This window comes from Dermacentor silvarum, chromosome 4 (genome assembly GCF_013339745.2).
Source record: "Dermacentor silvarum isolate Dsil-2018 chromosome 4, BIME_Dsil_1.4, whole genome shotgun sequence".
NCBI classification, from domain to species: Eukaryota; Metazoa; Arthropoda; class Arachnida; order Ixodida; family Ixodidae; genus Dermacentor; species Dermacentor silvarum.
The window spans coordinates 140,221,261-140,249,157 of NC_051157.2; the positions used below are offsets into that span (position 1 = coordinate 140,221,261).

Here is a 27,897-nt window from a genome sequence, read left to right on the forward strand (position 1 = left end):
GACATTTGCTGCACGAAAGAAATTGGGCGGCACAGGCGCGCGTAGGCTATACCATAACAGCGCAGAACACGCAGGGCCGACATCGATCCCGTTTCCGGGGTCCGGCCGCGGCCCCCCGAGCCGAGCCTTGCGATCGGGGTGCTTGGCACATCGGGTCTGTGTGCGTGCGCGTGTATTATGTATGGCGAAGTGAGTGATGCTGGCAAGGAGCGGTGCCGAGGAACCGGATCACCTTGGCTCGACGCCAGCCGGCTAGCAGCAGCAGGCTTCTTCCATCTCGCTGCCTTGACGCGCCCAGCTGGCTTGCTCGGGGCGTGTGCCTCTCGAAGTCGACCTCGGGAATTGGTGCAGCGCGTCTGGGGGGAAGGGGGGGCTGTCGCTTTTTTTTCTTCTTCTTCGCTTTCCACTCGAGTTGCCCGTGGTCTGCTGCCGACCGCAGTAACATATACATACCCGGCGCCGTTGTTTGCTCTTGTTTATAGGGGGCGCAGTCGTTGACCCTGAGGTCAGGCCGCAGTGGCATGCCAATTCTGATGCTGGATGATCGGACGTTTGTTTAAATGAGCGGCTGTCGGCATATATATATATATATATATAGTGTGTGTGATATAGTAGTGTATATGTATATATATATATACCGTATATACAAGTCGGCCGCGAAAGTTTACGGGGCACGGGATTTGCGAAAGAAAGTTGAGTTCCCGCGCAGCCCGGGCATTCGAATCAATTTCGAATTTAAAACTTTCAGCCTTTCAGCCTTTCAGTAGCTATTTTCGGGGACCTATACGTGGTGATCCGTTAACTTAGAGGGGCAAATTGTTAACACTGACGAAATTCACGTTTGCCGCGGGACCTTATGTTCTGTAAACTTTTGTGGCAGACTGTCCGTTTTTTAGCTTCCTTTTCTAAGTGGCTTGCAGCTTGCGAAGACCGCGCTGACGAAATGTGGCCGCGCTGGCCGCTACAATTCGCAAAACAGTCACGACAATCGTGGCGGAACTTCTTAAATTTAAACAAAATTCAGCAAGGCGGGTCAGCCAACCATGCATGGGCTAAAACCAGCAGGGCCGGAACGCGGGCTTCAAAGTGCTCCAAAAATAAATAAAAATAAAATAAAAAAACAAGAACTTGCAACCACTTAAACAGAGCCAATAAAATCATTATAGATAATATGCCTTTCCCGTAGGTTTGTCTCACCAGCGCTCATTGAGCCCAGTACTGATTAGCTTTTGTATCGTGATCGGAACTATAGTGTATTGATCATGATGATGAGGCCGATAGCCAATGTGGGCGGTGATGAGCACAGTAGCTGCTGCTTCTCCCTCGAAGAGGAGGAGGAGGAGGAGGAAGAAATATGAGTATGAGGGTGCACGTATTGTGACGAGTCCTGTGCGCGATTGTAGAAGGAAACAATAGACCCCCCTTCTCGTATAGCGCGGTCTTGGCCCTAATGCGCTCGCTCTGACGCCCCCGTAATCGCCTCATTCTGCGTCGCGTTGTACGAAGGGATCGTGGCTCGCGGTGAAACGACCTCGGTCATGGGTGTCCCACTGCAGTTCGCATTTGCTTCTTTGTTTTGTTTTGGTTGATACTCGTCCCCTCTCCGTATAAGGCCGTCGGCCGGCTAATTGAGCGAGGGGCGGTCAGGAGGGGACAAGGAAAATTGAAGCGCAATTTCGAACAATGTCCTCGGTGTGCGCGTGAATGGGGACTCAACGACGTCGGTGGGCCACGCTAACGAACGGTTTGTTCTTTGGGCTGAGCTCTCGCATCGAGAGAGAGAGAAAGTGAGATAGATAGATAGATAGATAGATAGATAGATAGATAGATAGATAGATAGATAGATAGATAGATAGATAGATAGATAGATAGATAGATAGATAGATAGATAGAATCTTAAATAATGTAAACGTCTCGTAAACCTTTAACGTCTCGTCCCAGATCGGGGGCTTAATTCACTAAGGTTTCCGTTCGTAAGTTCTCTTCGCCACTGGCTGGCCCGTATCGCTAATAGTATATCGACCACCGGGATTGACTGGAATTTTATCTTACGAACAATTTTAGCGTAAGAGCATTTTTGTGTATACTGGCCCAGATGTTCTCGGAAAGTCACCTGGCGAAGCTGACTTTTCCCTGTTGACACAAATCGTCAAAGTTTGAAGAAAACGAAAAGAAATGTTTTAGTGTTGCCGATGAGCTTAGCGTCCGCGGTGACTGGTCTTTGCTGCACTATGATTCTACGCGCAGGACTTGCAAATGCGGCATTATTATAGAAGAGGCGTAGACGCTCCGTTGCATAACTTCGAGCTCCTGGTCGGCACTGCTGAAAAGCGATCGTGCGGGCACTTCGAAGTGGGCGTTAGCTTCTCTCCACTATTACTGCATGCGCCTCCTCCTCGGTAGCTAATGTGGCGGTAAGCTGGAGTGTTTGGGGTTGAGAAGTTTGACCATTGTATTACGGCCAGCCGGAATGTCGAATACGCTTGCCTCCTCCATTTTGGACCCCGATTCCGCACGCATGCGCTACGCCATGATTCCTCGTCGTGTTGATTCCGGGTGCAGCAACTCGCTATAAGATTGTGGTCGGTGTCCAAGGTTGGTCAGTATAAGAGCCGAGTAAGAAAGAGCCGAGGGCCGACCATTGACAAACTGAGCTGCAAGTTGTCTCGCCTAGCTGCGCGCGTGGTCGTAAACGCTCGTCTTATATGGAGGTGTATCGCGCCCCGATTCGCGGGCCGGATGTCATTCCACGTCCTCGATGTCAGTGCGGCACTGTATGAGCCCCACTCGGAAGAGACGAGGTCTAACTGCAGGCTCGTATTTCTTAGCCGGGGGGCGCGCGCGAGTCGACCGCTCGGGTTTCCCTCGACGTATAACCCTCCCCGACTCTACGTCATCATTTCGAGGTTGCGTCGTGCGAAAGCTGCTTTGCATGGAACACCGCCAGCAAGGCCTGCCTTTCTCTTCGCTGCCGCGCACACATGCGATCCATAAACGGCGGTGCCTTGTGGCAGCCAGCATCAGCCCGTGCCGGGCACAGATCGTCCTTCGGCGGCTTTCTTATCGCGCGCCCCTCCGCACAGACGCATTGCCAACGCGAAGGCGGCCAGACGCGAAACGGGCGGCGGCCTGACGGCCCCCGCGTCGTATGCACGTACTATAGGAACGGCCAAGGGCGTTGGCCGCCTCTGCAACCGCGCCGCCGAGCGCTCCTGGACTTGCCGGTATACTGCAGGCCGGCGCCGTGGAAGGCGTCCAGGGAACTCCCTCCGTCAATTCCTATTGCACAATGGAAGATCTATTCGGCTTTGCTTGTGTCCTTCCTGTTCGCCTAGCTTAGTCGTATGTCGCTGTTTCGAAAGCAAACGGGAACTGCCTGACAGCTCGTAGCTTGTAGTCGTACGCTGTAAAATAATTTACACCCTCAAAAGTGAAAAAAGGGCCTTAATATGGCTATAACTCATACCCTGACGAGGGTGTGACTTATAGGCACATTTAGACCCTTTTTCATTTTGAGGGTGTAAATTATTTTACAGTGTAGGCTTCCTCGAGGGTGAACCTACGCCTTATTTTCTTTTAAGGGTGAAATTCTGGAGTATTTCGTGCCAAGTTATCGCAGCGTCATCTTCTCCGGTGCACGTATAGTCTCTCCAGTATTGTATAGTGATGATGACGATGATCGATGGCGATTATGATATTTATTTCTACCAGAGCGTGTCGTAAACTCTCACTGGAGTCGTAGCGTGTAGAGGCTGTCGCCAAGACTCACGGCAAATTTTGCCACCTGTCGTGAAATAACGAAAAGAAAACAATGAAACATGTCGTTCCTGGCGCAAAGTACGGAGCATGAAGCAAGGGAACACGAAAGAGACAGGGATCTGTAGGCGCTATCGCGTTCCGCTGTTAAAGGCGAAGCTTAAGCGTCCTTCAATTTCTTGCAGCGTTGCGCGGAGCGCATTGCATCAATCGTTATGAAACCCGTAAGTATTATACGTGGGTGGCGCTTCCAACTGACATGGCAGTGAACCACCTCTTTCCACAGCATTTTGGTGTTTCGTTGTCTTTCCTTACGCAGTTTTATTGCGATAGCAATTATATGGACACTTCAACCGGATTTCTGCCGTCGGCGTCGTTGTCGCCGTCGTCGTCGCCGTCGCCGTGAGGATCCCTATAGATAAAATCTTCGCCGCGCGCCGTATGCCCGAGCGGAAGCGTGCGGGGACGCGCGCTATCACGGAGAGCGAACGCACTCATCTCCCACGCGCAAGCAAGGAAGCAGGAAGCCAGCGCCGGAGGGAGCGGGGGGGGGGGCGCACTTCTACTCTGCCAACAACCGCGCTCGTCGCTCGTCCGCACCGTCTCTTATGTCCACACGGCTCTGACCTTTATGGGCCGTGCATTCGCCGCTCAGTTTCCGTTGAAGCGATAGACCGCACGTATACGCTCGCGGCGGCGTATGCTTGCTGCCAGCGTTTTGACAGTCGTTGTCTGCAGTCATTCAGTGTGATCTGTTCGTGTTTGTTTGTGCGCGCTCACACCACGCTTGTTCATTCAGTTAGTAATAGTCGGGCGACATTTTCCAACGCACGCTACACATGCAATGCTGCCCGGATCGGCAGTGCAGCGCTACAGGTGTGTCCCTTCGCACGCGCTGCCCACGGGAAGCGCTTCTCATCAACACCACCGTTTCACACGCGCCTTCTCGTGGTCATCGAGTCTCTCTTCATGTCGGTCTACTTACGCCGCAGCACACCTGCTTACTTAATCAGCTCATGTTTACTACAATTCATATTGCTACCAAAGCCGCTCACCTTACTTCGTATGACATTGCTGTGTTGCTATCGCATTCATTGCTTCGCCCTTAGGGCGAAACTGTGACATTTGTTTGTTCAGTCGCACTTCCCTTCGCAGTGTAAAAGCAGCCGTCAAGGGTCGATTACTTCACGTGTAACTGCTACATTTGCGTCTAATCTTGACTATGTCGGGGATATTCATCGCATGCCGCGCCCTCTATATATGTTTCTCACGCGTGCAGGCGTTCGTCGGAAGCGTCCGGTCGCACTCTTCCATTCTTGGAAACGAGACTGGTTTTGGGTTATTCCAATCGAAGGTTCGAGAACACGGGCACGGAAATCACGATATACGTGCATATATATATATATATATATATATATATATATATATATATATATATATATATATATCCGCTCCTTCGGGACTGCTGGGTGGTGAACCGTGTATGCAGAGAGAGAGAGAAAGGATGGATGGATGGATGGACGGACGGACGGACGGACGGACGGACGGACGGACGAAGTATGCGCCACATTTTTATGTGCACTGATACCAAGAACGCGGGAAATGAGTTTTATTCGTAAAGCGAGGCCGCGTCCTTACTCTCCTTCTCGTTACGTTGACCGATATATACGTGCGATTTTCTGCAACCTACTACGTCGTGCCCAACGCGGAGCGCACATAGCCGGTTAAATGAGTCAAGTTAAGCGAGTTAACAACGTCCGCACGTTTTGACGACATGCCATCTCCTACATACACGCAATTCCGTGGCCAAATAGGCGAAGTGTGCATACTTGCGCTCATTGCCGCTTTCTTTCTCTGCTAACGTGATCGTCGGGCCGTCGGAGCCTCTCGGCGAAATCCTCTCTCCGGAAAATCAACCACATTTTCTTTATTATAGTTTCGCTGGATTAAACCAAGGTTGCCGAGCGTATTTGCTCGTCGTATACTTCGCGTGCCGCGGCGAAGCGAATCTGCTTTTTTATAATGCACGGGGTGTTGAGTGAAGCGAACCCCTCGGTTTAACGAACGCCCACCAGCTATGAGGGCTCGCCGGCTGTTCTGCAGCAGGCGCCGCGCGAGGGCTCCCCAATGAGCCAAGGCCATCTTCATTCCTACCGACTTGTATGCGAGTAATGTACGGTCGCGCATACTTGTGTACTCGAGGCAATAGAGAGTTTTAGATTAGGGGGACGCAAGCGTTGGAGCCCCAAAGCTTGCGTCCCCCTAATCTAAAACTCTCTAATTGCTTAATTGGTGCGTTCGCGTACGCTATGCCCGCTGGAAAGATTGTCGTGAACGTTCGTGACAGTATACAAACTATATATAGTTTGTCTTTGGCCGAATATTTTCTCAGATTTCCTCAATTTAATGTGTATGGAACCGTATAATGGGTCGAGTGATAAGGCTAGGACCTTCCTTTCTACGTCGAAGCGTGCGCGCGACGCAGCCAATTTTGCGTTTACGTCAGTTTAAGCCTCAGTGATTACCTAATAATAGAAGCGCCGCGAGGTAACTCACTGATGGTCACTAAATGGCGGTTTCGATTTTTTTTTTTTTTTTGACCGCGGTGGCCACCTTGCGGTTGGGGCAAAACTCAAAAACGCTCGGGTACCGAAAACATTGGGGGCAACAAAGAACACCAGATTGTCAATATTAATGCCGATCTCTCGACTACGACGTCTTTCATAGACATGTTGCTTTGTATCGTTACAATCAATCAATAAATCAACGAATCGTCTTTTAGGTAATCAAGAAGTTGTCTTCTATCAGCCATCTCTTGTTTCTCTGCATAGTGTCTGTTCTTGTTGAGTCTCCTCTGTTTATTTGACCTAACAGTAGCTCGGTCGTTGCCGACGGTTTTGATGTTGACATCTTCATCCGAGTATTGCCACCCCTTCTCAGGCCGACCCCGTTCCCCCTTTACCCACCGGTGTAAATTTCCGGTGCCTTCGTACCGGACGAGACACTGTTCTACAAAATCAGGCGCTCTGCTTCCGCACAAGGTATAGACAGCCAGGGTCTGACTCGGACTTATCCCTCTCCGTAATTTCACATTAGTATTCCATCTCTCTCTCACATAGCCTGCAAGACGCGCCTGTATCTGCACGCGTCCGTGCTACATCTGGGCGGTTTCCCATCCCATGACCTCGTCGATGCAGCCCCTTTACTTACGTCTTTACGGGGCTCGCATCTTTGTTCGTCTATTGTGAGAGATCGCCTTTCACGGCTGGAAAAAAAGGCTGCTTGTTATGCGTGTGGCGGCCGCAAGGAGATGGGAGCCGTTTTTTTTTTCTTTTTTTTTCTTTTTTTTTCTTTTACCTGGCATGCAGTGGCCGATTGGCGCAGCTGTTTCTCCCCCTTCGTGGCTTCGCTCTCCGAGCTTCTTATTCACTCCCGTCGATGTTCATTCTTCTTTATCGCTGCCCGTGACCGTGTTGGTTCCCCTTTGCTGCGTCGGCCGAATGTCGAGGCGCGGTAGAGTGTAGCCTCCGAGATAAGTGCGCTGGCTGTCTCGGGGGCCATTGCTTGGGGCGGGACTGCCCAGGTAACTCCTAGCTGTTTTTCATTGAGTTCTGGTAGGGTGGCTAGAATTCGCCACGCTAGTTCTGGGAGTGATTACGGCGGCGGATATGCACGTGGTTGGGAAGCCAGTTATTTTTTTTTTTCGTTTTTTCCCTGCGAATTCGCCGCACCGATTGGATATAATCGAAACGAATCGTACCACTTATTTATGTGCACTGATGTGAAGAAAGAGGAACAATTCATTTTATTCGTAAAGTGGGTCCGCGTCCTTGCTTTCCTATTGTATATGTCGACCGTCTAGCTGAGCTGCTTGTTTGTAATATTTCTGCCCTAGGTATAGATGGCGCATCTAAGGGTTGCCACCTGAACATTTCTAAGAGCATTGTGACAGTGATAACTCCGTGTGGTGTTCTAAGACTGTCATTAAAGCTCTCATTGCCCCTGGTATTTTTAGATGCCGCTTTCAGTATTTATTCGCTCCCTGTTGGGACGCGGATGCAGTCAGAATTCGCAGTGAGAGAGCAGTGCTATACCATTTGTTCACGTTAGCGCAATGCAACCTTTGAAATCGGCGCTAAATGCTAGAGGCAATGTAGTATCAGTGATAGTATGATGATAGTATGATATTATTTGCGTGGAACCGAACCCGGTTCTCTTTTATAACGAACTGTCAGAAAAAAATAATATTTCTTAAATTCAGGAAAGTATTGTTAATAACTATGTCCGTATAATCCACTCGGAATCGCTTGTTTAATATGCAAGGCGCCAACCATGCAACTAAGTTATCAAGTAAGTGGGAGGAGGAAAATAAAGGAAGCGAGCTTTCGGTTACTTTATTTTGTTCCGTTTGCCTAACCATTGAAGAGTTATTAGAAATGAGAACCCAGGTATCTTTGTTTGTTTATAGTGGTTATGTGAAGTGTTCTATTGATAGTACGCACTCCTGCCATATTAAAATTAGCGCTAAAAAAATGGCGAGCAACATTTACAATCAAACGAATACTTTCCCTAAAACAGCAGCAAGAACAGAACTGTCCGCAGGAGGGTGCATAATGTTATTTCAAGCTTTTGCCTTTTCTCAAAGACATCTTCAAACGCTTCACATGTAAACAACATGCACAGACGGAGACAATGTACATCACATAAAGCACAACAACTATAGCTTTTCAAACGAGAGCTTACAAAACGAATGCCGACGTCGTACTTCTTGAAAAGACTTGCAGAATAAATGGGTCATTAACCCTCGTTATAGCGGCAAAGCACCCGTTGTCTGTCGGATTAGGTCAATCGTCAACCCTTCTTTCAATTATCAGAGCAACCCAGTTATCGTGATAATCCATGCCGAACATCGGCACGAACTTGTGGAAGCTGCGTTGTAGACATTAAACCGTGTGCAGATTTTCCTATCGGTTCTTTCGCGCCTCACAACTTTTCGTTTCGTTGTATATAGCACCAACCTCTCTATCGTCGATTGCTATATAGTCCTCCTAGTTTTTCCACGTCCCCTCTCTATACATATGCAAGGATGTAGCACGCAGTTATCTGGTTTCTCCCCAGCAGAGCGCCATCTCTCCACCTGCCCGCCTCGCCTCTCTTCTGTATAGCGTTCGCGAAGATGAGCCGATAGCCTGAATCGGGCGTTTCGCGAAGCTGTTATACTCTAGGTTTCACATTTTGCTGCTCGACTTTCGATGGCGCCGGGTTCTCTGCATCCTCAAAACTGGAACGCCTTTGCTTGCTTGTTTGCTTGCTTGTTTGCTTGGTTCCGCACTGTCTTGGCCAGCACTGGACGCGGTCTGAGAAAAAACAAGAAAAGGGGGGGGGGGGGGGGGGGGGGAAGTCGCGGAGGAACGTCGAACGCTCTTAGCAGATCCGAGATTGCATGCGCTCCGATTTGCGCTTCCGCCCGTTTCCATTCGTTTCGTCATGAATAATTGAGTGGACGCGCGAGTGCTAGCCTTCTCGGCGACCTTCCTTTTCAGCGTGTTCGGAGCGCCGTAACTACTTCGCGTGACACGTCCAGGGAAGAGAGGCACGAAACGGGACAGCGCTAATTAAACGCCAGCCGGTTGTACCATCACCAAAGTGCTTGAGACCCACTAAGATAACGTCTTGTCCCATCGTATGTGTTACTGTGACGTCGCGACATCATTTTCGCCGGTTGCACGAGTCTGTATCTGCCGGATGCTCCGCCATCGTAATTACTACAGTTTTATACTCGGCTTGCGTCAGTATACCTACCTGGTATACTGGCGTAATCATGCAGACGCGGCTGTTGCGATGGCGTGGTTAAGAAATCGGGTTGTGCAAACCGGACGCTCGAGATCGCTGTGTGCCGAAGCGCGTGGGCTACTGACCCGTCCTCGGACACCGTGTGAGCTGAGGCAAGATAGCGAAGTGTGAGCGAGTTTTTTTTTTTTTTTTTTAAGAAGCAAAGCAGCGCGAACGAAAAAAAGGACATATGATATAGAAAAGGGCAGCGCTATATAATGTGTATTTGTTGCCCCTTTGTCGTTGGTTTGTTTGCGCTTTCTTTAAACTTGTATAAAAGAACCGTGTGGCGCAGTTATACCCAACCCATTCACGTCGTAACCTCAAACAAACAAACAAACAAACAAACAAACAAACAAACAAACAAACAAACAAACAAACAAACAAACAAACAAACAAACAAACAAACAAACAAACAAACAGACAAACTAACTAACTAACTAACAAACTCCCGGGATATGTTTAAATCCGAGGCAAACTCATACGTCAAAGACAGCGAAGCTGTGTAAAAGATCAAACAGCGCTCGCACCCTTTGGAATTCCTAATGAGTCTGCTTTGCCACTGCCCGAAATCTATACATAACTGTTTGCAGACGCTTTACTGTATCCTAGCTGATTACTTCTATACTATCCGCTATACATATGACGCATCTCAATGCGTCAGCCTCTGGCGTCAGGCTACGCGTTCTCACCGATTTCTGGAATGGAAGAGTTGGAATGTTCTTCCGCCTGTAGATGTTTTTATAGTGTCCAAAGATGATTTCTACAGCGCTTTGTGTGCTTGATTTGAGTGTAAATTATATTATGTTATATTGTATGTACACCCCTTGCTGTAACGCTAGTATAGGCGAAAGAGTTACTAAATAAATAGAGAAGTAATTAATGCTTCTCATTAGAGCATCCTGCTTAATTACGCTCCGTGACCAATGGTGGCATTGCTACGATTGTAAGACGCAAACTTCCAATCAATCAAAAGCGGAAACGAACCCAATCAATCAAAAGCGGAAACGAACCTTTAGCGTCGGAAACAATAGACAAGATGTAGGGAAGGGAAGGAAAAAAAAAAAACTTTTAGCGTATACGCAGCAAAAACCTTTACAGCCGACCGATGCGTTTCGTAACAGACGCTCGCTAGTTGTTAAAAACAGGAAAGCAGCCGCACATACTGGGGCGAAAGAGTTGAGGGGCAGCGGAGAAAACGAACCGAAGTAAAAAAAGAAGAGAGAGAGAGAGAGAGAGAGAGAGAAACGAAAATCTTTTGCCTGAAATACCTCGATCGCCGCTCTCCCGCACACTTCATCGCGCTCTCTCGTTCACACAACAGCAGCAACAGCGACGCCGGAAAATTGCGCCTCCGCATGGAAGCGACTAAGAGCGCGCTTGCTCTTTTCGAACCGGAGCAAACGGTGCGAGCCGACACGATCTCCTCCTAACCGAGCGGAAAAGGAAAGTATAGAGAAAAAAAAAAGTAATTCGGCAGCCAAGTATACTGCGAATAATGGGAAAAGCCTGAGACGGCGCGGGGAAAGATTGAGGAAAATTGCTGCTTATACACGCGAACCGGCGGTGCGATGAACTGTATCCAAAAAAAAAAAAAAAGTTTGTATCGTATATCAGCTTCATTTCTATTCGCCCCGTGGGTCTGAGTATGCGCTCGTCGATGGAAGAAGAAAAAAAAGAAAATAATAACAGAAGGACGAAGACTTCCCATGCGAAGCGTTTGTTGTAAATAGATTACGACGAAAACTGTACGTTGCAGGGGAAAATTTCAACTTTTTCAGCTACCCATTCGTTCCTAGAAATACGAGTATAAGTGCGTTCAAACCTCCCGATTCTTGACCCATCTTCCGCTGTGGGTACGTGCCTTATCTTCAAGGATCATCATCATCATCATCAGAAAGAGCGAGACGTCGCCGTATGGCTGGCTGGCAAAGCCGTATCGCCGTTTGTTTGTTTAATTCATTTCGCAATCAAAAGGCCGCGACCGCGCGCATATCGGTGGCGTAATGCTTGACAGACGCCGAAGCGGAGATAGAAGGAAACGTGAAAGGTGCATGTAACCCTTGTGTCATTTCTTTTATTACCACCTTATTAAATTGGCATTTGTAAGGAAGGATTAAATTAAGGGGGGTGTACACAGGTAGAATAGCAATGAGTATTACACATGGTTTAAATAACAATCGAACTGAACAAGCCGGCGCTGTGACTTGAGCGAACCACCACGTTACAACCAGGGCTACCGTAAGCTACCACTGCTCGGCTTGGCTTTAACAAAGACTTTTTATGGCTCGTTGCTACTTCCGTTATGATTTTGTGTTATGATAACCTTACGCATAGCTTAAAGGCAGGCACGGAGACAGCTTCGGATGTTAATAGTGGTATTCAGGCTCTGCTTCGGTGGCCCTATGAGTTTTTTTAACAGCGAAGCTGGTCTAGCTAACCGTAAAAAGTGGCGCCTGCTGTCGCAAAACCTCGCCGAGCTATGACGTCACTGCGTTGCCTAGCAACCACCTCGCGGAGCGGCGTGTGCCTCTCCTCCTCTCCGTGCCGTGCACATGTTGCCTTGACATGGGACGTTAAGGAGAGGGAAGGAGAAGAGCATGCGCGTGGCGCGCGCAATGCTCGGGAGAGAGAGAAAATGAGAGCGAGATAGAGAAACAAATTCGAGCAGCACCAACGAGGCAACGCGCAGAGCTGCTGCCGATGCTGCGCGCGTTGCCTAGCCGCGCATGCGCCGAGGCAGTAGCAATGACGTCACCTCGCGTTGCCTAGTAACCGCCGGCGCAGGTGCACGCTCGCTTCGCCCGACACAGACACAGCTCCTGCCTGCGTTTGTGGCATGCCATCGTAGGCGCCGACGCGTTCAGCGCTAGCGACGCGAAATGTCGCGAAGGGGAAGGTACCTCCGAAAAATGATCGCTCTAGAATACCTTCTCTACATGCGTAGTTAAGTTAAACCGAGTTAAGACCTAGCAGCAACCAAGTTGATACCTAGCAGTAGCATCCAGTAAGACTTGAGGATTGACACTTTCGCTGTGCCTAAGCTTTGCGCGACCGAATACAAACTTGCCCGCTTTTTCTTTCTTTCTATTCTTTCTTTTTTATTATAGCTCTACAGAATCCATGTAGCACGCACTGAGCATGCCCGTGGATTCGATAAAGCTAACTAGCGACGGACGCTTATATACGTACGCTTCCATTAAAATTGTATTCCGGGTCGCATTACATCGCAGTCCCCTTTTGGTGCCCTTTGGGAATAATATTTACTACTGCGATACTGCGCTGAAAACACTGAATCATAGAAACCGGCTTTGCATTGACGGTAACATCAGGTTAAGCGGAATACGCTTGCGTTGGAATTCTTTCTCGTCAATGTCTATGCTTTACCAGTGACACTAGCGCTGAAAAAAAAAAAAAAAAAAAAAAGGTAGCTTTACGCAGCTAACCGAAGCAACTACCCAGGCTGTGTATAAGGTATACACTTTCGCCGCTATGAGTTAACCGTCTCCGGTTGCATTGATAGGTGGGTGATCACGTTATGACCTTAATCAAATCAGGATCAGGTGATTGATCGCAACTCCCAGAAGCTTCATTACATATTAAAAGACCTTGCTTGGCGTCAGAAACTTGCCTCGAGGAGATCTCTACAACGAAAATATAGGAGGGGTGGGGGGGGGGGGGGGGGGGCGCTCTTGTTTCTTTATTATTTCGTTTACTCGACTCCGCGCAGTGAGTCGATCGCCATTCGGTCAGCAACATAGTGAGGCCTAACCGTAACTTGGTTAGATTAATTACCTTTATCGGCGATACTCTATAGTGCCGTCGTGTTGACACCGACATCTCTCGGACAGCAGGCGTACTATAGACTCACGCGCGCCGAGTCCCTCCCTGAACCTTCTCCTTCACTTGTACTGCGCGCGATATCTTGATTAAGGGGTGTGATCGTGGACGCTGCTTAACTGTACCGCAATGACGCCCCACGGCCGCTCGATTAAAACACACACCAATGCGGTCGTCGATATACACAATCGGCCCTCTTGTTTGTCCGGATTGGCTCTTGCATATATGAGAGTGTTTGCGGCCGCTTTTTTCTCGTGTTCTCCCGGAAGCTTACACTGTATACATCTGCGCCCTCTCTATATCTTCTCGAGCATTTCTATACAGCCTCGGCGACGCCGCGTCAGTATCGCACCTTACTTCCGCGACGAATAATTATGCCGCTCCGATGTTCGCTTATACTTTTTTGCTATATACTCATTCAGAGGGGAAAGCGCGCACTGTGAGAACAACGCATACCGGTGCGTCGACGTTGCTTTTTTTTTTCTTCTTTTTCTTCTTTTGAACAGTTGCTGAGAGTTACGTCTATACGTTTTTTTTTTTCTTTTTTTTTTTGCGTTCGCTGTTGCTGCTACTGCGATGTGTGCCGAGAAAGCGCGGCGCGCTTTTGGACTCGCTTCGAGCATCGCACCGGAAGCGTGCGGCGCGAGGCACGTTATATACTCGCTCGTTTATGCGCAAGGCGTGCGCTCTCCATTGTGCGTGCCGCGCGGTAAGGAAAAAAAATAAATAAATAAATTGGCCGTGCCTCGTCTAGCTGGCTGCCCGGACGACAACGCCCCGTCTGAAAGCCTCGTGTTTTTATAAGAGCGGGTCACTCTCTGGAAAAGTGATTGTGGCTTGCAGCTGCCCGGGCGTCCTCGTCCTCGTCGTCAGTGGCGGCCCGATACTGCGATATACAGTGCGGGGTGTTTGTGTGTTTTGCAGCATGGTGATTCTACATCGCCTGAGACGAGAGTTAGACGCAGCGAAATGTGACGCGGAAGCAACAATGCAAGACGCGGCGAAGAGCTTATCGCCAACTTTTTGAGTTCGCCGGAATGGCTTGTACGGGGAGGGGAACGGAGCGGCCGACGGACTTCACTTGAGTATACTGCGTTGTGAAACTGAATGCGTTATCGGCTGTTTTGCGTACGTAATGGCGCCCTCAATTCGAACGCGTTAGTGCAACTTGCCTGCAAAGCGGCCGTATACGTGATAACAATGCGTAAAGTATACAGACAGCTTTCCGCATTGCAGATCAAGAAGGCGAGGTTCAAGCTTCCTGTTATTTAAAGTTTTCAGTCGAGACACCGTTTTATATAATTGATACTATTGCGCTTATTCTACACAGTCCACTTAAGCTCTTCTGTTGTAGCGGTCGAAATACGACGACGCGAGGTGTGTCCTGGTCCGCCATCTTTGTTTGTGTGGCCGCCCCGCTTGCTGTATCAGTTTAAATAACGTACGTAAACCCCTTGTTTGAACACCTCCTCGTAACGAGCCGGTACAGGTGCTCGTGCCATGAGAGATTTCTGCGATAGCTTTTAGTTACGAAGAACAAGCGCATGTTCTTCGTATCTTCTCACTTGATTGTGTCTTTTTTTTTGCGCTGTATACCTTCTGCTTACAAGTATGTCTAACACTCTATAGGCTACTGAAAAGTTTTACTAACCCTTTCGGAGTATTCTTCGAGACCCTCGCGAGTAAGATGTCTGCGGGATTTGTGTAGCGATGTTCCGCGATATCTCGCCGACGAGAATCGCTGGAGATTTCCGCGAGATCGGCGCAGAGAACCCGGAAAAGGTTTTCCGAGGTCGTGGAGGAAAACTGTCAGGTTGTACAGTATAATGCACACAAACCGGGATTCTTATTCACTTTTGTCGCGCTGAGCGCATGAATTCTTCGATCAACAGACATTGAAGCCTCGTATTTGTTTTATAGCCACTTATATTCCATCGTTGTTTAGTCTTCCCCGGGCTCCTGTGCGGTGTCTTCTGAAGTGCATGCCGCCCTGCGCGTCGGTACAGCTAGGCCTTGTGAGGTCCGCGGCGGCTTACCAGAGCACGCGCGCCATCGGCACCGTGTCGTGCTTGCGCGGAAAACAAGAAGAAGCAAAATTCAGGAAGGGAACGCGATTTCTTTTTTAAAGAGGAATCCTTTCAGAGTCGCCGTCTATCGCCAGAGGGCCTTCCTGGTGGCACAGATACATACCGAGAGCAGCTAGCGTTTGGCAGCGGCCCGCTGTTCCTTCTCCTCGGGCCCGTTCTTTTTTTATCCTTTCTCGGAGGCTTCCTGAAGATGCAAAGCTGCGGCGGCGCGAGATGGGCGTCTTTCTTTTCGAACCGCGAAGGGTGATCGGCCAGGCGTGTCGGACGAAAATTAGGCGCGCGCCGGCGCGCTCGCCGTGTGGTATGGTATGTATACAGTCGAACCGCGGATATATCGAATCTGAAGGGAATCATAAAAAAGTTCGTTATATATCGATAATTCGATATATAAAATAAAATAATTTTGTACGAAATTTTCAAGGGGGTTTTACTGCTGTTCGTTATACGCAATAATTCGTTATATGTGGGTCCTATATATCCGGGTTCGACTGTTATAGATGCGTAAGCAGGGTCTCTGTATAGTCAGCTTGGTGCGTAAGCTCAGGGGGTCTGCGCGTTTTTCATGCTTGTGTACACCAACGCAGGTAGTGTGCGCAGCCGACCAAAGACGAGCCGAGCCAAGCCTCGTGACCGCTATAGCCGTGTGCTGGCTTCTGGCGCTTTTCTAGCGTGACGATCCGGCGTGCCATGTGCCGACGCCGTATAGGCGGCGAAAGAAGTCGTATGCACACACACACACACACACACACACACACACACACACACACACACACACACACACACACACACACACACACACACACACACACACACACACACACACACACACACACACACACACACGCACACGCACGCACACACCGCGAAGTAGCCGCAGTGCGGACGCGGACTAGCCGGCTCGGGGAAGACAGAAGCCTAAAAATAAAGCGTTCCGTGGCTCGGCGCGCCTTTTGTTCCGAGCAAATTTCGGCGGCGTCGCTTCAGGACACCCTGCGCGTCTTTCCCACTTCGCTCTTTTTTTCGTTTTCTCGTTCTCTTTATTTCTCCTCGGTCTCGCGGCCACGAGACGCACGGAGATTCACTGGCGCGTTAAACTAGCGTTTTGTAGTTCCTGGTGCGGCAGTGTTTGTAAGCTAGACGGCCTTGGTCTTGAGTCTTAAAATTTGCCGTTACAATTGGAAGCGAAGCTTTGGAATGCGGTTACTGTACACGTGTAAAGAGGATATATTATCTGGATTTTGGGATGACCGCTTTGGGTTGTCCTTGTTAAGCTTCTTGGCGACCAGTGAAAAAGGCGTACACGAAGATCCATGGTCCATAATGCTGCCCGTCGGCTTAGGTTTTGTGAGCATGAAATACATCCGTATGCGCAACGGCTCCACAAGCCAGAGGAAAAGACAGATTTGCTCTGTGCGCGATTGCAAGGATTTCCTGTGGTTTCTACGCCTAGTGTGTGATAGCACGTTATATATATGCGGCTGGCGGACTGGCGTAGCACTTAATTCGTAATATGGAAGCATTAAAGCTACTAGATGACTGGAATATTGTACTGCGCCGTCAACCAGCAAGAGGGAGGTGGCCGGCAATTGTGACGTGGGGTTTCTTTTCTCCCTCTGTGTACTCGTTTCCGTTCCAAAGGTCGTTTCGTTATAGCGAATTTGAGCAGTCTCGAAATAAAGAGTTTTTTGATTAGTTGCTGGGACGTGATAGCCGACCTTCCGTGCGGTGACCTTACGGCGGCCAGTAATCGGGAGCAATGAAGAACAACAAAGCAATGCTCTGCTTGCCGTCATCTTTGGGCTTTCATGTTTCTTGCTGTGGCCATGCTCGCCAGATAGAGTGCGTAAGGCAGTTCTGAGGTGTAGCAAAACGTATTGTCAGCCTGAAATTATCGGATAGCTTGTCAAGGTATACAGCAGGCAGGCCCTAACGGGGTCCCGATCATCTCTGCGGTGCTGCGCCGGTCCCGATCATCTCTCCGGTCTTCGCCGCAAATGTCGCTTCGCGCAGGCTTCGACCAATTTCTTTGTTCTTGACGTTTTATTCCGCGACGGTGATGGTGACAATTATTATACAATTTTACGCGACTTAAGCGCCACCGTGTGTGCTCTAATGTCAACGCACCGCTGTTGACATTAACGCAACGCACCAATAGATGCATGATTGCACCTTCCTGCGGCCATGTACTAATTTTCATTCGACGTCACTCTGGTTCTTCTCTATCTTATGCATCACCAATCTTCGAAGATAATGTTCACCGGTCGCGCGAGTGTTTACCATATATAGTTGCGGTCTTTGAACCCTGTGGTTTCACGAAGACTGACCTCATATTTACAATATTTTTGCACTCGTAGTGTAGTGTGGCGCCGTTGTACCAATGTAGTAGTCGCTGTTGCCGTCGTTGCCTTTTTATATGTGGCGCGTTCTCCTATCTAAGACGGTGTCCGCTTTCTTCTTTTTCTCGCTGACGCAGGAGTGAGCTGCGTCCAGCAGGCGTCGCCGTCGTCGTCGTCGACCCTGGCGCTGAACGGCGCGTCGCGGTCTCGCCTGTTCTCGCGTGACCGGCTCAACACGACCGACTACATGCATACCCTGGCGACGCTCGACCGTCGGCTGGCCATGGACGAGATCCTGGAGAAGCGGCGACGCGCCGTCTTCCTGCAGCAGATCCGCTGCCACGCCCCGGGAGACGAGGACGACGTCTTCCTCGAGGAGGGACTCTTCTGCCCCGAGCCTGCGGGAGGAGCGCCCAGCAGCAGGCACACGACGACGCCGACTAACGTGGACGACACCGCGACCACCAGTCGCATGCAGCACGGCGCGACACCCCTCCTCTAGGAGGGCGCTGCGGCACAAATTGCGCGCTCACGTTCCATGTTCTTGTTTGTTTCGATTTTTTTTTCTCTATCTAAGAAACCGTTGTCGACATTTTGTGAGCACGTACCACTGTGAGTACAGTGGATGCGCGGTGAGTCGCAGTCATCCTTAACACGAACGAGGCTGTCAAACAACAACAGGAACAACGTTCTTGAAGTAGACCTCTGCCGAGCGGACCAGGAGCGAAGGGAACTGCCGTTCGTGTGAGCGTAGAGACGACGGCGGCTCCACCGTGGATGTTGAAGCACCGTTATTCGCAGCACGGAATGTGGGAGTGCCGCAAGAGAGCCGCGTTCGTGTCAAGGTTGAAGGTGACTGTCGCGGTGGTCCAGAACACAACCTACGCTGAATAGACCGACCGAGAGCGGGTCAGTCCGGGACGCCCAGCAGTCATGTGTTGGTGAATTTCGTTTCAGATATCTAAAATACTGTGAACTTAGCACCATCGTCCTCCCCGTCCCTCCAGGATGGGAGCCGCATTGCCGTTGCGGCTTCTGTTGGCTGCGTGACGGATTATGTGCAGCAGGCTTGTCATCATGCAGCTCAGAACGGCACTGGTTGCCAAGTGGCGTTGCGGTTACCAGTGATCACTGAAAATGATTCCGTGCTAGAGGTACCCATTCAGCTGTGGCTATGTTACCTGTCCTGCAATGGACATAAATATAGGCTGATGATGATGATGATGATGATTTTACTGTAGTCTGTTGGTTGAAGTGCCAACCCGCTCGCCGCGTCTTGATCTGCGTAGAAGTTGTGTTCTGGATCGGCGGAGCAGACAGTCTCGAAAATAGCTGGAGATCGGTCTCTTCGATTTTGGCGGACCGTTGGTGGTGGGAGCTGCGCAAGCTCCCTGTTGGGGAGCGTGTGGGGAGAATAGTCCTGAACTGTGTGAAAAGGCGTACGTGTGACTTATTCCGAGCGCTGATGAAAGGAGCGCGTGAGGCACAAGACTGTGGAGCTTGTAACACGAGTTCCATAAAGCGCTTGGTATTAAGCGGCTAGCCACAGTGCGTGGTAGCGTCGTATACCACACACTAACGCTCCAAACTGCGATGGCCAGTGCTAACTATCACTGCGGGGTTGAAGGGACCGGTCAGAAGCGCTGTAGGTTACAAAGCAGGGGCATTGGAAGACGCATCGAGAGTACAGTGGCCAGCTGGGGACGGTCTTATGTGACCAGTAATGGCGAGTGGTACTGTTTGGCACGCACGGATGTTGTCGGGGCAAGCTCGCAACACCGTGACGTCGAATTAACGCGTCACTTGCCATCGGTGTGCTAAAGCGTCCCTAGCCAATCGCCGTACTTAAAATGCCTTATCCTGTGGCCTGCCGCGCAATTTCATGTTTTGCACACAGACTTGTACAAACGACAGAATTGTACAAAACGTCGTGTAAATACGGTGAAGCAGCCGAATCTCTGCGCAGCGCTGCTATCTGGTTCTGCAGTACGTTTGTCTTTCTTGCATTTACGTACGTACACGCCATCGTGCAATTGGCTCGCTGTCATCACTTCGAACACTGCTGTAGCTCCGTGAACGCCGAAGCGTTTTCAAGTTCACCGTTGCTTTCGACAAATGACCTTGGTCACTATCGAAGTTAACGTCGCGACCGCGTTAGAAGAAACAACACATCACTGTTGTAGAAGCGGTAATACTGACAATGCGAAAGGTTCGTTCGCGCGCTGTCCGTGCCTGGACCAACAGCTTTTAGTTTTTTTTCCCCCTATCTGAAATGACCTACAATGCGGGCAAATCTTGGGTGAACACCGGCCGACAGGGTAGAAACGGTTCCTTGGTGTATGTAACTAGCGCGAGAACTCAAAATTTGATTGCTCATGTTTTGCACTGTTGGGTGTCTTGTGATTCTTTGTTTTCCTCCCCTCGCAGCGTAACCCCCGACAACTTGCCGCACCCAAATGCTGTCTTCCCACGTACTTGTTGGTGCTTTAAAAGGAAAGCCGGGAATCTTCTCAATTAACCGTAGGGCGCGTGTCCCGCTGTTTCGCTCGTGAAGATGAAAGCTCGTGAAGTCCTAAAAATATACGATAGAATCCAAGCAACTAGTGCGACTGTGCAAACGTTTCATTGCGTGCGTACGAAAACTGATATAAGTGCTGACGTCATTGCTTTAGTCTTCGCGTGGTGATTCATGTTCAGTGCCGAGCCAACACCATCAACCCTGCACACTCCGTGCCTGCACCAGAGCTTCGCGTTTCAAAGAGTGCGCCGCTCACGTGTCGACCAGACCATCGTCGTTCAAAAAGCGCGCCATTCCCAGGGGTGGGGGTGGGGGCAACCGACTGGTTGCGCCATCTCGCGGGGAAAGTGTCAAGTGACGCTGCCTTTGTCCACTTTTGAATTTTTAGTCTTCGCCCGGTACTGTTGCAGATTGACCAGTGAGCGTAGACGCTGCTTTATGAGATTTCGTTTAATTAGATTCTGCTCACCTAAATGTTTTAGGCGACAGCTGCTAAACCACCCGCGACACGTACCGCGGCATGTAGCTCGACGTCTGTGCAGCTGCTTGTCTAATGTCACGGAAGGCCAGTGCCAACATGTGAGTCGCATCAGGGGCATCAGTCCATGGCCTCTGAGATTTACGCGCGCCAGCTGGTTTTCCAGCCTGCGCGCGCAAATCTTTGAGGCAATGATCGGTCAATAGAAGAGTCTCCACCCATCGCTTGGTGCTTTTCTTTCGAGCATGTGTCTCGACCATTGACCCGTGCCCTAGTGTTGCACCTGCGAACGCATCCAGGTAGACGTGCGCGACATACTGATTACTACCTACGCCGTCCGGGCATTTTGCACATCAGAGTCCCACCTCTACGTAGAACGCTTTGTAGAATTAACCGTTTTCTTCTAGATGCCTCAGCAGAGGCATGCAACCGGTTTCCCATGGTCACACACACACGCACACACAACGTATCCCGGTTTACAATTGAAACCATGTGCTCATTCGGGCCTCGTGCCAAAGTCGTCACGGCGGGGCAGGAACCTACAAATGCCGGCCTGCCTACATGTTTGAAGGGGGAGGGTAAGATACCATTCTAAGTGCCTGATTGTTGACGAGGTGCTTTTTTTGGCTTCTGGGAGGAGCGAAATTAGAATTGAGGTGTGTTCATTCTCGATGTTCACTCGTGAGGTCACCATTTTTCGCCTGCGCATGCATAAGGCTCTCCTTCTTGTTGTGAACTCTAAATTGCGTTTTTTTCCCTTCTTCCTTAGCGTCTTATAAAACGGCGATGAGCACAAACTTATTACGAAGCCTGGTAGGGGGTGTTCTTGTTTGTAAGAATTATTAAGTTGTATTCGCGAATAAATGTGCTTAGGCGTAAACACCCCTGATCCTGTGGAAACCTTCGACAGCTATTTAGGGCTGATCACGAGGTGGAAGCTATAGTGCACCTTTCAATACGCACTCGTTGAAGACTGCGATACTGTTCCCTCGCGTAATGATGTGTTCATGTGCGGACCCTAGAAAAAATGCTTGCAACGTACGATGTTCGTAATTCCCATGGACCATAAAGAAAGTGTTCACATTTGACCCAGAAGACGGCTTTTTTTTTCTTTTTGATGGCAGCTACAGAGAATTCTGTCTACTCCACTGCTTATTGTTGTATTATTTTAGTTTCTTTTTTTTTACGGAACTGTACTTGACCACCCCCGTAGTTTCTGCAGTTAAGTTTGTAATGGGCACGTTGAGTGCAACTGTACATTTTTTTGAATGTCCTTGCATATGTGGCAAGACGAACTTTTGTCAGGCATGAAAGAGAAAACAAAAAGTGTAGCGAAGGCGTCTACTTATTGTTTGTCAAAGCAAATTTGCAAATGTATTTGCGTGTCTGGTTCATGAGCGTGCGCATGTGGCGCACATGCTTGGTAAATTTTTCTCTGTTGCATACATTGACTCGAAGACACCGCCTGGACGGCGATACTGAAACTGTTTTAACCTAATTAAATCGTCATTGACACTGTCATGGCCGAAACAAAAGAAATGTGGAGAAGACTTTGACGAATGTTGTGTTTGGGGAACTCGCGCTTCGCTCGGCATTGTCTACAATCTGCCAATCAGATGAATCTATTTTTTGGTAAATAAAACGAGAAAAGAAAATACAAGAAAACCAAGTGAGTGTTGTCATTCTGTCTCTCTGTCGTTGTTTGAAAGTGACTGTTGGCTGCAGGATTGCAGTAGTTCATCTGCCATGGCAGATAACAAAGCACACGACAACACGAAGAACACGCATCCGCCGGCCGACACCTGCTGTGCCGGATCCATTTGCAATTTTGCGAGCCCAAAAATATTCCCAGTGTGCCCGCTCCCTCCCATAACCTCACAAGGTTGGAGGACGTTTCCCCGAGGATAATGCTATATCCTAAATCCTCTGAGGGACTTAAGGATAACCAACGCCCCTGCGGTCACCCGCAATGGGAATGGCTTCATGGATGACAACGCCACCTGCCCCAACTGCACAGCCCTGTCACAACACACCGGTGTATAGCACCTGTTGTGGACTTGCCCAGGCACTCGACGCATACGGAAGCCTTTGCTTAGATGGTCTGGCCTCCGAAGGGACCGGCATGCTGACTTTACAAAATGGAGTGAAGATGACTCATTACAGTGCCGTATTGAACTTCCTGCTCGATGCGGGGTTATATTCATTCTTTTTATTTTGCTATGCCTCAGGTAGCCTTCCTCGAAAAAAAAAAAAGATATCTTGCACTTCTGCATCGACATCGAAATAGTCGCTCACGAATGATCTAGATGTTCATTAGAAAGCTAAATTTTCCACCGTTTCTTGCGGTCCTCATATTAAAACGTCTGCAGAATAATAGTTACGTCATTACTACATAACTTTGAGCTAATCGTGGTCCTTCATGAGATAGATGAACCAAGAATACCTAGGCGTGGCGTCGTGAATTTCTTTACAGAAAGCATGCAGTATTCAGATGTCAGCTTGGACTACGTACATGCAGTATAAGGGTATACCGGGTGTTCAAAATTAAGCTTTACGGAATTTTTTAAAATCGCCCGTGACAGGTGGCATAAGAGGCTGACATTAGTAGCACGAGAAATCGTAGCACATATTCAACTAATTGAAAAATCACTAATCAACTTCTTAGTTAATTACCTTATAACACATATTGCAATTTACGAATTGTAGCCGGTGAGCTCGACAGGCGTATCCACTTGGAATAAATTTCCAGGATGACAGCAGTTTCGAGATACTATTTCCCGAAGTGTGGGATGAAATACATGGGCGTTCCAGTAGCTTTTGAGCATTTTGGTAAAAAAGTAAGTGGAACAACAGTACATTTTTACGGCAAGTTTGATGAAGCATATCTCTATTTTCAACGACAAAATATTCCTTCAGGTATAAGGAGCAGTTCTTGGAAAAGGTAATGTCTGAAGTTTTCACGCAGGTACTCAACCCAAGCCGTCCAGTATCAGCTAATACAGTGCTACAATGTACTAGAAAGGGGAAGTTGCTACCTGGGGGATTTCAAGCGGCTGACAGGGATAGGGGCTTCGGTGGTAAGAGGCTCATGATGGGAGGCCAGAGAGTGGTTAAGTAGGAGCAGATGAACGTTGGGAACTGGTAGGACGCAGGTAGGCAGGGAAGGTGGGCTGGGGTGAGGAGCTGCAACGGTGGCTGCAAAAGCGAGAAATGAGTCCGACCCGGTGACAGTAAAGAAAAATGTCGCAGTTTCGCCCGAAAGGCGAAGCATCAATTGCGATAGCAAATTAGTAGAGAGTTATTCGGAGTAGGGATAGTAGTTCTATCGGCTGCATAAACTTGGACAAATTCGCTTACTAACTGAATTAACATGCGTGGTGTCAGCGCGCACAAGCAAACATCACACAGAATGACCGCAGACAATGACTGTCAAAACGCTGGCAGCAAGCGCAGCCGCCGCAGCGGGCGTAGGCTCGTGCGGTCTATCGCTTCAATGGAAACTGAGCGGCGAATGCACAGCGCATACAAAGGTCAGAGCCGTGTGGAGATAAGAGACTGTGCGGGCGACCGCCACCGCCGGGCAAAGTGCGGAGGAGTTTTGCAGAGGAGAAGTTGTTGGCAGAGTAGAAGCTGCCCCCCCCCCTCCCTCCCGCTCTGCCTTCCTGCTTTCTTCCTTTCGCGTGGGAGATTGAGTGGTCAGTTCCCCTTGCGCCCGGTTGCAAGATAAGCATTTGGTGAAGCAGCACAGCGTCGCCCGGCCTCCCTCCCTCCCATACTGTGATGGGGTTTCTTTCAATAAATTACTCGCTACTGAGGCACAGCCTCAGCGCATGAAATGACGAAGCCGTTCGTTACCACACCAAGCCATTCATTAAAGAAAATACAGCGAAAAGAGAAAACGAAACTCAGCAAACTAATCACAAAAAAACAAAAGAGGATTAACTCTAGAAAGAAATCATAAAAGAAGGGGCCTACAGTTTCATGGTTGTTGTTGTTGTTGTTGTTGCCTCAAAACATGGCTCGTACCCACGAGGGGGATTGGCCACACTGGATAAAATAAAACATACACCTAACAACGAACAAATGGTAAAGGTGAATAATCAAAATTAAGATTTTGGCAACTCCTTAACACAGATTTTCAGATGTCCTATACATAAACTAACTAAATAAAAATTAAGAGAAAACTAACTACAAAAATAAACATAAAATAACATGTCCCACGGTCGGTACCCTAGCAGCGTAACCTTCCGGATGCTTCAATAAATTTGTGTACAGCAGTGATCATCGAACCCTGACTTGTGCCTAATTGACAGGCCCCAAAAGACAAAATGTTTGGCGTTGTAAGTGCCAAACCCAGATTACTGCTTGGAAATAACAGAAACATTCTACGGAGGGAGGAGAAGCGGTGGCAAGAAAGAAAGAAATGGTCAATAGTCTCCGGTTGATTACAAAACGAGCAGAGGTCAGTGATTGATAAACCGGATCTATGAAGATAAAAATTTAGGCGGGGAACTCTGCAGCGGAAAGTTGACAGCGTCACCTCACATTGGCGTGAAAGGCACTTGCTCGTGTTCCACCGAAATTTTAAATGTTGAAAATCGTCTGAAGAAAGTATGGACGAGTCATGGCAATTCAGCAATAAAAGGCGTTTAAATCTAGCTCCTGTTATAAAAGAGAAATCAGGAAGAATATTTATGACCGGACCATTTAGTGATGTCGAAGCGAGCGAGTCAGCTGATTCATTTAAAAAGATTCCACTATGTCCGGGGACCCAGACAAAGCGGACTTCGGATAAATTTTCTGGGGCAAGAGTCGAAAATATACTCAGTAGGTGTGACTGATTATTGGAAGTTAAATGTGTACAGACCGAAAGCGCATCTGTAACAACTATTACTTAGAATTCTGTGGACCCAATTTTCGGATGGCAAGAATAACTGCCAGAAATTCTGCAAGAAATATTGGAGTGTAATCAGCGAGACGGAGAGCAAAAGACCAGTTGAGTTGATTCGAAAAGATGCCAACACCAGCCTTCTCTAAATTTTGTGATGCGTCCGTAGAAATAACCAAATGAGACGGAAATTGACTAAGATGGTCTTGAAGGAGACCTTCAAGTATGCGCGCAGGAAGAAGTTTCGCGTGTTTTGGAAAAATATCATCAAAAGTGAGTTTTATTTTGAATGAATTAGATTTTGGAGAAATCAGGCGCGGTAGGCTAACTTGAAGTTTTGATAACAGCGATTGAACAAAAATAACTTGTGGCTGTCGGTAACGCCGCCATCCTGTTCTGAAAAATGATTCTGGTGAATTGATGAAAACGGGTTGCAAATTGGAAAGGGGTGTATCATAAAGCTTCAGGAAAGTCAGGACAGTAAGTTGCTTAAATCTGGAATCAAGCGGAATAATTCCAGACTCCAGATAAAGCACATTATTAGCCACAAAACTTGGCAGCCCGAGGCAGAGACGCAGCGCTTGCCTTTCCAGTAGAATTAAAGGTCTTAGCTTGTATGCTGCACATCCTGAAAAAAGAACACAACCAAATTCTAGAATGGGGCGGACGTAAAGCTTATAAATCATCAGCAACGTAGTTCTACGCATCCCTGTGTTTTTATTGCTGAACCGGCGCAACAATGCCATTGCACGTTCTCCTTTATTAGCATTTGCTTCTATTTGCTGCTGCCAGTTTAGCTTACCATCATAAGTTATCCCTAAGTACTTCAAAGTTGGAACTTGCGGAATTGGCTGATTACGATAATGAAGAGAAATAGAGACAGGATTTGACAATGGAAACACCAGTAGAGCGCATTTCTTTACGTTAAGCGAAAAAGACAGGCCGTCCAGCCAGGACTCGAGTTCAGACAAATAAGATTGTAAAATTTGGTATAACGTATTAATATCCCTTGCTGATGAGAAAAATGCAATGTCATCAGCATAGAGATAGAGTTGTACATCCTGATGGATTGGCACAGAAGATAACAAAATATTAACAAAAGTGGCGAAAGAACTGATCCCTGTGGTACGCCTCTCGTCTGTTTATACGTATCCGATGTCACCCCATCCTTGAAACAAAAAAATTCTCTACCAGAAAGGAACTCTTGTATCCAGGCTACTAAATAGTCTGGAACAGAACAGCTAACTAATCGAGAAATTAAAATTTCATGTTCGACACTGTCATATGCTTTTGCAATATCTAAAGTTACCAATGCCGATATATCTCCTGATTGTCCTGCGAGTCGAATGCGGCTTTCTAAATCAACGTGAGCTGACCAAATGGAACATTGAGGCCTAAATCCTATTTGTCTCGAGCACAGAATACCACGAGAAGAAGTAAATTCAAGGAGCCGGACATGAATTACTTTTTCTACAATTTTGACTAGATTCGATGTAAGTGCAATTGGCCGAATGTTGTCCAAGATATATCCGAGGTTTTGTTTTTTAAGCAAAAGCACAATTTTTGCAATTTTCCAAGAGGTCGGAATCCATGTATATTGTAGTGAACAGTTAACTATATTCAAGAGCTCATCTGGGAAAGAGTTAAACAATAATTTAATCATAGTAATGGTGATACGGTCTGGTCCAGGAGCCGATTGATGTGCAGTTAAGATGACATCGGATAATTCTGTCATGGTAACTTCTACAAATTCAGATGTCGAAATTTTGAACCTCCTCGGTCTGGGACACAGCGAAGAAAAGCGTGCTTCAAGCCCTTTCGCGATATTATTTAGTGAATCCGCCGCTTCTTTGGGGGATAGAACAGCAGAAAATGACCATACGGACTGTTGAACATCTTTTTTGTTGCGTAAGAACCTAAAAAGTGCCGATCTTCTTTCTGGTTTTGACAAAGACGTATGTAGTGCATTTTTTTGTTCATCTTTAGCTATCGCCACAGTTCGTTTAAATAGAGCTGCATAGAATTTATAGTCCATCCAATTTTTCGGTGAATGATTATGTTGGAGACTTTTCCACGCTGCTTTTCTTCGCCTATAATCCCGTGTGCAAGCATCGTTCCACCATGATGACTTCGACGGCGAGCTGCAAGACATAACCGTAAAC

General features: G+C 48.3%; 1 protein-coding gene across 2 annotated transcripts in view; it reads left to right on the forward strand.

Annotated features, from left to right (window-relative positions):
* Positions 1-22,516, forward strand: part of LOC119450680 (uncharacterized) — a 66,740-nt gene extending 44,224 nt beyond the window's left edge. The window contains exon 2 of one of the 2 annotated variants that reach the window (XM_049666141.1): positions 18,009-22,516. In XM_049666141.1, coding sequence (XP_049522098.1) covers positions 18,009-18,353 — 345 coding nt within the window. In that variant the 3' untranslated portion in view covers positions 18,354-22,516. Of the gene's footprint in view, positions 1-17,988 lie in introns of both variants that reach the window. The other variant, XM_037714194.2, reaches the window with a different exon arrangement.
* Positions 22,517-27,897: the final 5,381 nt, after the last annotated feature.